Genomic DNA, 13513 nt, shown 5'->3' with positions numbered 1-13513 from the left:
GACCACTTCATTTAACCAAGAGTGTTTATATAACAAAAAGAATAAAAAGGTATCAGTAAGTGTAAGGTTTAACCAAAAGTGTAGTGTTCGTCTGTAGAATGAAACAGGTGGTGAGAGGAGGTAAGTGCGACGAGCGAGGAGCCACCAGCCACCCAGACCGCCGCCTGAAGAGGAGAGAGAGAAGGAGACCCGGAAGGCCTCTTTTAACCGGTCATCCATTAACCTTTACAGCTAGCCTACAGCTCCACCTGTAGGACTAAAACAGACGAACAGACAGCAACCATCAAAAACAGACAAACAACAAAGCTGCCCAGCAGCATGGCAAAGCCGGTCATGCCACATTAAAGAAACAGGATACAAGCTTTTGTTAAAATGTCAAATGTGAGAATAAAAATTTGTCAGTGTAATGACATTAACATCAGCTTGAATTAAGTGCGAATTAAAAAAAAATCAAATTCATGAACATGACACATGAAAATAATTTGCTCAAAACAACATTTTGTCTGCTCAACAAAACAAAAATGAGTATGGAGTATGCACAACCATATAGAATGAATGAAATGAGAAAACTGTTGAAAGGCAAACCATAAAATATCATGTCACTATTCATAACAAGTCTCAACTATCATTAAAAAGCATTTCTCAATTAGTTCACCCAAAATGAAATTTGTCATTACTCACACTCATGTCATTCAAAACCTGCTAGACGTTAATTCGTCTCTGGAACACAAATTAAGATATTTTTCATGAAATCCATTGACAGCCTATGCAGCTACCACTTTCAAACCCCAGTAAGATAATAAAGACATCATTTAAGTAATCCATGTGACTCCAGTGGATTAACCTCATGTTTATGAAGTGATGTGAGTGCTTTGTTGAAAACGTGGATCAAACATGCATTGGAGATTGATAAGATTAATATTTTATAAATATTGATATTTTTCCGCAAACAAAGCATGTATTAAATTATGTCTTTATAACCTTACTGGGGCTTGAAAGTGGTAGCTGCATAGGCGGTCAATGGATGAACAAAAAACTCCGATTTCAGTGATTTTGTATTCCAGAGACGAATGAATGTCTTGCAGGTTTGGAACGACATGAAGGTGAGTAACAATTTACTCCGTAACTCTGGCCGAACATGTCTCACCACCAATTTTCATCCGCACTTTTTAGAGTACTTTAAATGTATATTTGACCTTGTTGGGGTAAGTGATATTCAGGGCATAAAGAAGCCCCATTAAAACAGCAAAAGCATTTGACACGTCCTCTTTGCTTGACACGCGCTCTTTCCTTGACATCAAGCAAAAACTGCTCCTCTAACACCACAGCCACATCAATAAATTCCTTTGGGAGGAGGTTTGCAGGGTTCTCCTCTGTGGACACCAAGATTCCAAAATTCATCTCCTTCACCACCTCTTCCTCAACAGTTGACTAATAAGAGAAAAAGGAAATTACTATGAATAACAAAATTACAAAGCATTTGTAGGTTAAAGGGTTCGTTCACCCAATTATCAAAATTATGTCATTAATGACTCACCCTCATGTCGTTCCAAACTACTAAGACCTCCGTTCATCTTTGGAACACAGTTTAAGATATTTTAGATTTAGTCAGAGAGCTTTCTGTCCCTCCATTGAAGCTGTGTGTACGATCTACTGTCCATGTCCAGAAAGGTAATAAAAACATCTTCAAAGTAGTCCATGTTACATCATTTTTTGAAGCATCGAAAATACATTTTGGTCCAAATATAGCAAAACTATGTCTTTATTCAGCATTGTCTTCTCTTCCATGTCTATTGTGAGAGAGAGAGTTCAAAACAAAGCAGTTTGTGATATCCGGTTCGCGAACAAATCACTTGATGTAACAGGATCTTCTTGAACCAGTTCACCAAATCGAACTGAATTGTTTGAAACGGTTTGTGTCTCCAATAAACATTAATCCACAAATGACTTAAGCTGTTAACTTTTTTAATGTGGCTGACACTCAGTCTGAGTTAAAACAAACCAATATCCCGGAGTAATTCATTTACTCAAACAGTACACTGACTGAACTGCTGTGAAGAAAGAACTGAAGATGAACACAGAGTCGAGCCAGATAACGAACAAATGATTGACTCGATCATTCTAGAGTCAAGATCCGGTTGCATCGGTTGTCGGATCAGAAGTAGTGATGGTAAGTTTGGTTATTTTCACTGGTTCTTTTGTTTTAACCCAGAGGGACTGTCAACTACATTAAAAAAGTTAACAGCTTAAGTCATTTGTGGATTAATGCTTATTGGAGACGCAAACTAGGGCTGCACGATATTGGGAAAAAATGACATTGCGATATTTTATTTTTCTGCGATACATATTGCGATATGAAATCTTATCTAATTTTTTCTTACAAACAAAAATGGGTTGAGCACACTTACATTCTCATTTTAAATGATTTAAACATCAGGGTATTTTTTAAATTAGAGTAAATTATTTGTAACTTTAGGATATGGTTTGAATAGTTAACACCAACATGATCTTACCATGAGCAATACTTTTTTTACTATATTTATTAATCTTTGTTTATCTTAGTTTATAAAAACACAGCTGTTCATTGTTTGGTAATGTTACTTCACCGTGCATTAACTATGTTAACAAATACTGTACAACTTTTGAGAGATTTGACAACACAGAAAACATTTCATCACTGGATAGTGATGTTCGACACCATCGTGTCAATTGATTTTGATTAATATGCGCGAGGGAGAGAGAGCAAGACAGCGCAATGTAATTTTACACGTTAAGCCAATAAATACAAATATTTAACTTACCAAAGTTGTATTCTGGTAAAATTTCCAAGCTTCATGGAGAAGCTGACCAGTATGGCTGACGACCTTCTTCTGTCTGCAATGGACTTCACAAGAATGATGAGAATGACGAGATCTCGCGATAAGTGATTTTGAGAACGTGATATTGCTACTTCATTGATTCAACACATTTTTTTAAGTTGAGAGGACAAATAATCTAGTGTAGTCAACTTTCGAGCTAGTTGAGACAGTGAAAACTTACAATTTTTAGTTGAATGAACAAATTCAGTAACTGCAAGTTGTGTAAACATAAAACATCTAAACTGCTTAATAATTTTTACTTTTTTTATGTGTGTGTGTGTGTGTGTGTACATATATGCTGCTTTCTTTATAGCTACATCATGACTGGGTTTCCCCAGTATTGCATATTGTCTTATGTTCAATCTTGTTTGATCCAAGACTTTTACACAGTTTCTCTGCACATAAAATAGATGTTTTTGCTTAGAACTAAAAATAGAACAGCCCAAAGTCAGTTATTGCCTCAGCAGCCATATCTGAAGCAACTGCAAACTCCATGCACTTGTGAAAAATTGGTTGCGACACAAACCTTTCACTTGACTTATAAATAATCCCACTCTACAGCTTCCACCCTCCATCTGAACTCCTCTTCAGATAGCAGATATTGACTGGTTTTCTGAGCAGCAGTGCAGATATGAAGGTGGCGATTGCGGTCTTGTGTCTGATGTGGCTTTGCTCGTGTGAGAGCCGCAGGCTGGGTCGCTGTGATGTTGTCCGTATCTTCAAGAATGAGGGACTTGATGGATTTGAGGGATTCTCACTTGGCAACTGTGGGTACTTTTGTTTTTTGGATTTTCAGTACTGACTTGCAGTGTTTGGCATATCTGATTGTATTAATTAAATCTTCAATAAACATAAAATGAATTATAAAACTGGTCATAATATATTTTATTCCCTTTGGTTTCGAACTTAATTTCAACAGACGTGTGCATGGCCTACTGGGAAAGCAAGTTTAAGACCCACAGAGTGCGTTCAGCTGATGTTGGAAAAGACTATGGGATCTTCCAGATTAACAGTTTCAAATGGTGCGAAGATGGCACTCCAGGTGGAAAGAACCAATGCAAAGTTCCCTGTTCAGGTACTTTATTACCTTTAAATAGATTTCATGTGACAATAATTGTATTTAAGTGGACTATTAGTTACAAATTTACAAGCATTATTTGGATGTTGCTGCCTGAAATACAGTGGGGGTCTGAAAAATCTGATTCAAAATTGTATTTAGAATAAAATAAATGAATACAATTAATTGTATTGTATAAATATTTGCTTCAGAAGTTATTCTCACAAAAAACAATTAGTGCAGAAACAGTTTTCACCCAGAAATTGCTAGTCAATTTCACTTAAAGTGCAAAAATACAAAAATCAGGAAAAAAGTAAAATTGACTTTTTGACTCCACTGTATCTGTGCTTTTAAACTTTGATATTACATTCTTGTTTATACATGTTTACCATTTGATAGATTTGCTTCAGGATGACCTGAAGGCTTCAGTTAAATGTGCAAAGCTCATTGTGAAAACCGAAGGACTGAAATCATGGCAAGTATTCACTGCATATATCCTTAGGCACAACTGACAAAGTTTATTTGTCTGATTAACAAAGGTCGCTTGTCCCTTTAGAAATCTGGCCTTAAGCTATGTCTATCACTGCATTACATCCAGTGTATTGATCTGTTGTGATCTGTTGTGCATGTGTGCTTTTGACATAATGGTAATGTTGATCTTTGTGTCTGCAGGGACACCTGGGATAGTTACTGTAAGGGGCGTAAGATGTCACGCTGGGTGAAAGGTTGTGAGGAGCACTAATAAGGCCTTGATTGCTCTATCTAATTATCTATAATGCTTTCAGATTATGTACTAATGCTTTTAAACTCTTGGTTGATGTGACTTTTAAAACTAAAGACATTGTCATTATTACCATTTGTGACCTTGATCTTGAGATGTGTATTAAAACATCTTCCAAAATTGTTAATCATTTGTGCTTTGCAGTGCTTTTCAGTCTCACATTTGGCTAAAGCTTATGCAGCAGCAAATTATGACAGATTTGTTTGATACTAGTAGATAGTAGCAGAGGGCTGCTTTTATTAAAAATGGAATAATCAGTAAACACAAATTGATTGAACAGTACTTTTAATATTGTACTGGTCTCCCTCAATGTCTATGCCCATTGTGTGTTTTATATGCAATTTCAGGTGAATTAACTACAACTATATGAACACATGCATATCACTGTAAAAAAAAATGTAATAAAAAATAAAGGCAAAATTTACAAAATAACACATTGAGTTAAATGTGAATTTTTGAAGTAAAAGGTACTTAAAAAAAATCTGTTTTATTTATAATGAAAAATCATTTTTACTGTGTACTAATTATTGTTAATGTATTATTAATCTTCCAGTTAAATTTTTGACTCAAAGTGTTATGGTGAGAATCATATGCAATGCAAGTGACATGCACACAAATACATAACATCGTATTGGTAACACAACACCAAAATGCAATATTAATATTAATTTAGCAGCATAATATGTACATTAATACATAATGTACATAACTAAACAGAATGGTTTTTCACCATAAATCAAGATGACTTAATTTTCACATTCAAATCTGAATTTAACACAATTTTACTGTGAAACTGTAATTAATAAGTATTTATTGACCATTTTTTTAATTATTATTATTTTTTTTACCATAGATTTCTACACTCTTTAACATTAAATGAATTAATTAATTTTCATAACCTCCTTTATTCCAGTTCTGATAAAGCCATGTGAAGAGCTGTTTGGATCTTGTTCGGGTGGAGAATGAGATGCTCGTGTTGTATCTCTAATAGGCTAAAATCACCCCCCTCTCCAGATGGGAAAGGGTTTGTTTCTTTAATTCTACCCTGTGCCTCCAGAGTAGTGATTACAGTCATATCTATAATTACCAGATCCTGAGTGTGTGACGCGAGTTCTCCTGTCGAAGCAGAGGACTGATTAGTTTAATTGGCTCCGTAATTAGCAGTGCTTTAAAGTCTATGCTGTCACTAATTGCAGACCAGGGTAAATCGCATACAAAGTACCACATCTTTTTGGTGTTAATGCGGTCCAGTTCATTTGTCTTATGTCTGGCTCTAACTCTGCCCTCCAGCTGGACCCCCTGAAAGCTTTCTGATCGCCATGTCTATTTAAATTCATGGCCACTACCGTGTTTCACATAAACAAATGGTGTAATTGCCAGGGGGAAATCTGTAGAAATGAGCTTGATTCTGTGTGTTTTTCAAAAGAATCTTGCAAAAGTGTTTGAGGAGCAGAGATAAGGATGTTAATTTGTTGTATGTGAATACAAGATAATGCTATTAATATTCAATATCTGCTTATCACATTAAGAGCTGTTTATCAATAAGAATCTTTTTTTGGTCCGTGATGAATCACAAAACAGATTTCAAAATAAATCCAGTAACTAAAAACACTTTGAGTTTTTGTTTGTGATTAAGCATTTACGTGGTATGACTTTAGAGCCATAAAAACATACTGAAACATCTTCGCAATTAAATATTTTTAATCCGTTTGTACACGTCCAATTCAAAATATACAAAAGTATTAACAGCACATTTCAAATTCAAACACACAATGTTACTCACGCTCACTAACTGACTAATTTCGGTATCTGATACAATATCACTTTTGCTAACCAGTTTAATACGTTTTAGCTTTGATATTTTCTATATGCAGTATTGTAAAAGGGGGTGATAAAATATTCACATGCAAAAAACTGCATATATAACAGTGGCAGCTTTGCAGTCACATCATACAAAAAATATGTACATTTTTATGAATTCATCTTTTTCTTTATGACAACATCCTCATAGGCTGCAGAGCATAACAGTCACTTTATAAGCCAATGATTCTGTTCATTTAAAGAATGATTGCAGATGTTTTTGCTACCAAATTATTAATCGTATGCACATAACTATACATGATATTGTGCCATTATTGGCAATGCATGAGAAACTTTGGGGATTAAATAGGCCTCTCATTTCTTGAATGAGACACATTACTCTAAAACCTATGATGCTGTCTTTTTATGCTCTTTTGGAGATTAATTTCTTTTCAGTTTGTGTGTCCCTATTCGCAGTCACAACAAACTCTTAATTCCTCTTTTTTTTGTGGTTGTGGTTCTCTGAAGAAAGATGAAATGGAGAAGACGGTTATGGGAATAAGCAGGAAACTTGTAGACTTAAGAAATTTGTGAGAGCACAACATTTGTACAGGAATGCAAATATGTATCTAACTTTTAGCTAGTATTATTAAATCATACACTAAACTAGCCACCAGACGAGAATGTTGCTGATCAAGCCAGAAAAATGGAGCTGTTTGAATCATGGAGATGATTCTTTAAACCTCCATGCCACTGTCTATCTTTGGCGTCTTGGAGATCCAGAGAGTTGATTGGTTAACACTCGTTTTGGTCCGTGGTTTACTGTTAAAAAAAAATTATGAAATAAAATTATTTATTATTTTGAGCTGATGACATATTTTTAATTTTTTTATGAAATATGCACCCTAACATGCACCCCTCTATGAGTAGATCTGTTTATATATACTGTTATACTGTAATCTGTTAATATTTGACATATGGATTGTTTGTCTGTGCATTGTGAATCAGGCCGATTTCCCCACGTGAATCTCTAAAGTTTAATAGCACAATGCATGGAAGACCAGACATTTAAAGGTACACACTATAAGAAACACGCACCAAAGCAGCTGATATGTGACTCCTCCAGGTCTTATGATGGTATTTAATCATGAGAGCAAGTGGCAAACATCATAAAACAGTAGCATCATCTGTTAAGGAGTTAAGACGGTTATCCAAAAGCATTGAACTCGCTCCAGGAAGCCTTTTATCGTACAGAGCGCACTCAGTCATTGCCAGTGATTAAATGCATTGTCTGAGGATCCCTGAGTCTGCCACAGTGATCGGAAATATGTTAAAAAGACATCACTCTGTGGGGGCGTCAGCCATATAAACATAATAAATTACACAAATAAGCTACTATATAATGTCCTGTCAAGCACGGACCGAGGGTTAAAGGGAGATGAACTGTGTTTCATGTTTTGTGTTGAGGGGAGGGGGGCAGAGGACGGGAATGGCTTGCTTCAGCAGTTCCCTGCAGATCCGGATATTGATGGGAATAGAAGTCAAGTTGGACTCTGTCTCTTAGGTAGTGTGACGTAATGTGTCAGGCAAACACCTCCCCCTTTATGCCAAATGTGCACTATAATAACAGTGTTGATGGTGATTAGTTTGGGCTGAGCTGTTTTGGCAGGCACAGTTATAAACAGCTGAATCGAATTAATCACAGTAAAACCTCTGGGTTAGAGAGAAAAACGGAGGACGGTGTCAGATCTCGGCTAGTGAGCTGAAAACCTGATTAATCAAGACGCAAAGGCTGTTAGTGAGACACTGACTTCCTGATGTGTCGCAGTTTTTGGATGATACTGTGCATAATAGGACAGCGCATTAGCATTCGTCTGACGGAGCTTACAGTGATTTGATCTTAATGGCTCACCTCTTGCTCAACATCTGGAAACAGCACGTTCCTGAAGCCACCAGGATCAGCAAGAGGAGAGGGATGGTAGGGATAATCACGTATATTAGCAGCATACCTGGGAGAGAAAACAAAAACACACTTCGGCTTCCATATTCATACAGGCATTTATTTTTAGTTGTATTCTGGGTTCAATATTAGTGAAACTCAATAGACAGCATTTGTGGTTTAATGTTGACTACTGCAAAAAATATAATCCTGACTCAATCATTTTATTTTCCTTTTTTTAATTTACTGAATACTTTACTGAATATTCATTTAAATAATTTAAAATCTAATGTTACTTGAGGGCCCTGGCATTATAAGTAGAGGGTTCTCATCCTGATCAACGGGAGGTGTTCTCCCTTCCTCTTGTTCTTCTGAGTTAAGACCTGGAGGGCACATTACCAGATAAGTATCAACACATCCGTAACTCTTCAAGTCAAATGATGACAGATTTGACACCTAGCTGCTTACCGACATCAGGGCCTCCAGGCGTGTCACTCTGAACTTTTACCAGGTAACTTTCTGCTCAGAATAAAACAGACATTGTAAGCTAAACCACTTTAGTAGGATGAATTGAGTTCAATCAGGTCACTTTTGACAGTCATATAAAAAAATTCACAATGCAAATCACCAACCTGGTTCATACTTGCAGATGAAATTGTGCTTCATATTGCACCTATCATCATTCCACTGATAAAGATACGGCCCACCAGGCCCAGCGAGAGCTGTAGGCTGGTGATACATCACCACGCAAGCTTCTCCTCCACATGATGGTTCATCAGCATACCAGTTTCTGTACAACAGAAGTGCTCATTTTAATGACTGTTTACCTGAGGTAAATTTCTTCTTTGAAAAGGCCCAAGATCAGTCACATCTCACCTAAACTGTGAGACACTTCCATCTGTCCACCTATACAGGTCAGGACACGAGGCAAAGCTGCCATGCTCCTGTGCGTTTTCGTCCTCCACCCGTGTCAGCCCGATCCAGAAGTCTCCGTCTGTGACGCCCGACCCGCTGGAAGCACCGGTGGAAGTGGAGACGCTGAGTTCCTGCAGAAGATGTTCAATGTGCTTCTGCTCTGCAGTGTTCTCAATGCTCAGCAATGAACCGCCATCCATGTCACATGCATGCTTGGCCTCCCAGAATGCAACACGACTCGACACATCCCTGAAGTAAGCGATCTTATAGCATGGATGCTCGGAAGTGCCCTGACACACTGTCTGACCTGAAGACACAAAATGAAGTGTTTTTAACAACTTCTTGTTCTGCATAACATTTGCTCCAGTAGAGGATAGATAGATAGATAGATAGATAGATAGATAGATAGATAGATAGATAGATAGATAGATAGATAGATAGATAGATAGATAGATAGATAGATAGATAGACAGACAGACAGACAGAGAGATATACAGAGAGATATACAGAGAGATAGATAGAGATTTGGATGTTTAAAGGATGCTGAGTTAAAGGCTCAGCTAAGAGGAAAATGCATGGAATTATTATTAAATCATAAACAAAGCACTTCTATTATAGAGAACACTTAAGATGCACTAATAGGCCCAGCAAAGAGAACTGTGATTAATACACAGACTGTTAAAAGTCTAATAATAACATTAGCTCTCTGCCCGGGAGGTACTTTAAATAATTGCTTGGTCCAGATCTGCTATATCATCAATCTGAGCCTAGTAATGGGCCGGGTTTAACTGGGAGAAAACTGGACTCAGCATTTTCTCTACCAATTTCCTTAGCTTTCCTCCTCAATTCCTGTCTGTGTAGCACAGTTTCACTCCTTCCAGCATGGAATGTTCTGGCAGTTTCGTTCTTCAAAATTTCCTCTTTCTAGTCACTTTTTGTTAAACCCCAATCTCATCTCAAAGAAATGCTCAATTTCAATTCCCCATTGTGCATCCTTTTAGTTTATATGCATATGGCAAATCTATTTTATCTCTAACAATCTCTCTCATTTTTCTTTCATAATCATTTTCTGTTTTCATCCCATTTTTTGTTAAGCCAAGCTGGAGACAAGCTTCAAGAATGATCTTCAAGACAAATCAACTTTGGGGAAGAGAAAGCTATGAGCTGATGTGTAAGATTTTATAAAAGAATCATATAGTTTTTGAGAGATACTTAAATTATAAAATAAAGTAGTAGAGGTGAATAGGAATGAGCATTATGAAAAATTACAGAATTTTGAAGCTGCCCCACAGAAAATCAGTTTGAGAACAAAGCAGGGGAAGAGAAAGCTATGTAAATATAATTTAAAAACCACTAATACTTTTAATACAGACTGTGGTGTGACAGTGGGTTGAAAATAATACTCAAAGGGACAGTTCATACAAAATCAAAATGTCATCATTTACTCATCCTGATCCTTGTTTCAAACATATATGTCTTTGTTCAGTGGAACACAAAAGTTAATTTATGATGTTATGGATAATTGCACTTTTGGTCACCATCTTCACACATATTTTCAATAGTGAAAGTGAATGGTGACTGAGGATGTCATTCTGCATTCAGGTTTGAGACAATCTGAAGATTATTAAATCATATTTTTGTCTGAACTACCCTTTAAACTCGACTAATAGCTATCCTTCGAGCAAAATTTTACCACAAATAAAGGAATATTTTCTCACTGGTTTAAATTCTGAAATAAATTATATGAATGAAAATAGCTTCATACTAAATAAACTAAAACTTACCACTCACAACTCTCGCGCCATGGATGCACGAGACCAGGAACGTCAAAGCACAAAGGATTCCAACTGCCGCGCGCATCCTCGCGTGTTTCTCGAGTATGATGGTTTGAACTTCAAACAGAGTTGTTCCAGTCGGGCGCCTTTTTAACGTTTATTGGAAGAGTCTCTTCTTCATAGTGTTCAAAGACATTATTTCCACCGAGCTGGTTTGACACTCTGAAAAGCGCCTCTGAATTCTGGAGGGAGAAAGAGAGAGAGAGAGAGAGAGAGAGAGAGAGAGAGAGAGAGAGAGAGAGAGAGAGAGACGCGCGCCTCCACTCACGAGCGCGTGGCTGGCTGGGCTTTATTGCAGGTAATCGAACAGGGCGCAGATGTTCATCGCCTCCTTTATTAAATGAAACTCGTCTCAGGGTCGACACGCGTTCTCCAGTTATAAGGTGGATGATGGGGCAGGTCACAAACACATAGTTTTAGTGTATAAAATGATTTAAGCGTGATTGGGTCAATGGTTGAGGTGAAAACACCCTTGAATAATATGCATCTAATTTAGGGAACCAAAAAGACACAGCCGAATTATGATATTTCAACTGATCCTGATGTAAAGTTTAATGTAGGTCTGGATGGTCAGCAACTTTCATAACAATATCACATTTACAGGTGCATCTTAAATTTTTTTGAATATCATGGAAAAGTTATTATCTTTGTAATTTAATAAAAAATAAATAAACAAAAAAACTTTCCTATATTCTAGATTCAAGAGTTTTTTGTGATGGTTATGACATGCAGCTTAGGAAAATTAAAAATTCAGTATCTCAAAAAAAAGGTGAATATTTTCTCAAAGATCAATCAAAAAAAGAGATACAAAATTGAAATGTTCAAAGCAGGTTTAATTATGCACTTGATAATTGGTTGAGGCTCCTTTTGCGGAAATTACTGCTTCAATGCGGCGTGGCATGGAGGCGATCAGTCTGTGGCACTGCTGAGGTGTTATTGAAGCCCAGGTTGCTTTGATAGCGGCCTTCAGCTCCTCTGTATTGTTTGTCAGATGTTACTTATCTTTCTCTTCACAATACCCTTCTCTGTGAGGTTCAGGTTGTGAGTTGGCTGGCCAATCAAGCACAGTAATATCATGGTCATCAAACCACTTGGAAGTGGTTTTGGCACTGTGGGTAGGTCCTAAAGTCCTACTAGAAAAGGAAATCAGAATCTCCATAAAGCTTGTCAGCAGATGGAAGCATAAATATAAAGTGCTCCAAAATCTCCTAGCAGAAGGCTGCATTCATTTTTTTTATTTTTTTTTAGATACTTTTTTTTTTTTTTCTAAGCTGTAAATCATAACCATCAGAATGATGGTTACAGAAAACAGAAAATTAATCTAGAATAAAAGAAAGTTTGCTTTTTTAAATAAAATTACAAAAAATAAAGACCTTTTCCATGATATTCTAATTTTCTGAGATGCAGCAAAATTATGTGAACACATAAATAGATGTATCCTGTTTCCTGTCAGACCTCCCATTAACAAAATCATCTCTTCTCAGCTGACACCCTTCATCTCAGTTATTTATCTCACTTCACTTTTACAAAGTTGTTTTCTTCATAGAGGATCACATGGTTTCCCTGGCCGCCTCTTCATGTTTCTGATCCATGAGTTGAATATCCGAGGGAGGTTTTCATATTGTCCTCAAACACGTTTCTCTGTATGATAACTAATTATGTTGTCAAAGCGAGACGTCAGCTCTGTGCACGGATTGATCTGTTCATCCAGAAGCGCAGAGCCTTTCCGATTTGAATGCTGTTAACTGAGCTGTAATATGCATCGACGCAAAAATGCTATTACTTAATTTGCTGTTCCCTATCGATCACTTATTTCTCACTGAAAATGCCATTCCGCTCCTAAAGTGTTCGATAACGACACCAAGATATTCTGTGACACATTATCAATAAAAAGGCAGCTGCGTTATTACTAGGACCCTTGTCAGCCGAGGTATTAAGAAGATCTGGCAGGAAGCACTGGAAGCCGAGAAGAGAAAAGAAATGTCAGGCAATCACGAAAAACTAAGACGCTGAGTGCACCACCGGCTAGCTTGCAGAAAACGTCTTAACTGGACCAGAGCAATGGGGAAGTGCTGATTTTGCAAGCCCGGACAATGGGCCCAGTCTGCAAGCTCTGCCAGAACATCACATAACTCTCTGCTCTCATCATCTGCTGCTCACTGTTTCTCCCCCTCTCTGTCTTGTCTTCTTTTCAGATCAAGCATCAAGTCACACTGAGTTCATTCTATCAGTGAGCTTAATTGCCCTGAAGTAATCAGCGGCATCAGGTTTAGGGCACACATGGTTCACATTAAAGGATTGAACTGTGCTTTCCTGCAAAAAGAGGTG

The 13513-nt window shown here is 37.1% G+C and overlaps 2 protein-coding genes across 2 annotated transcripts; one reads left to right on the top strand and one right to left on the bottom strand.

The window, feature by feature from the left end:
* The first annotated feature begins 3417 nt into the window (after positions 1-3417).
* On the top strand, positions 3418-5093 carry lyz (lysozyme). The gene is made up of 4 exons (XM_026201331.1): positions 3418-3625; positions 3778-3933; positions 4315-4390; positions 4588-5093. The coding sequence occupies exons 1-4, from the start codon at positions 3490-3492 to the stop codon at positions 4655-4657; spliced, it is 438 nt and encodes a 145-aa protein (XP_026057116.1). The 5' UTR covers positions 3418-3489; the 3' UTR covers positions 4658-5093.
* Positions 5094-6379: 1286 nt separating this feature from the next.
* chodl (chondrolectin) lies at positions 6380-11367 on the bottom strand. Its single transcript, XM_026201330.1, has 7 exons — positions 11135-11367; positions 9312-9657; positions 9068-9225; positions 8904-8954; positions 8732-8818; positions 8409-8505; positions 6380-7318 (listed from the first exon to the last, which is right to left on the bottom strand). Exons 1-7 carry the CDS (start codon positions 11208-11210, stop codon positions 7234-7236), a joined length of 900 nt encoding a protein of 299 aa, XP_026057115.1. The 5' UTR covers positions 11211-11367; the 3' UTR covers positions 6380-7233.
* Between the last annotated feature and the right edge of the window lie 2146 nt (positions 11368-13513).

This window comes from Carassius auratus, chromosome 24 (assembly GCF_003368295.1).
Source record: "Carassius auratus strain Wakin chromosome 24, ASM336829v1, whole genome shotgun sequence".
Lineage (NCBI taxonomy): Eukaryota > Metazoa > Chordata > Actinopteri > Cypriniformes > Cyprinidae > Carassius > Carassius auratus.
This window is presented reverse-complemented; position numbering and strand designations above follow the sequence as displayed.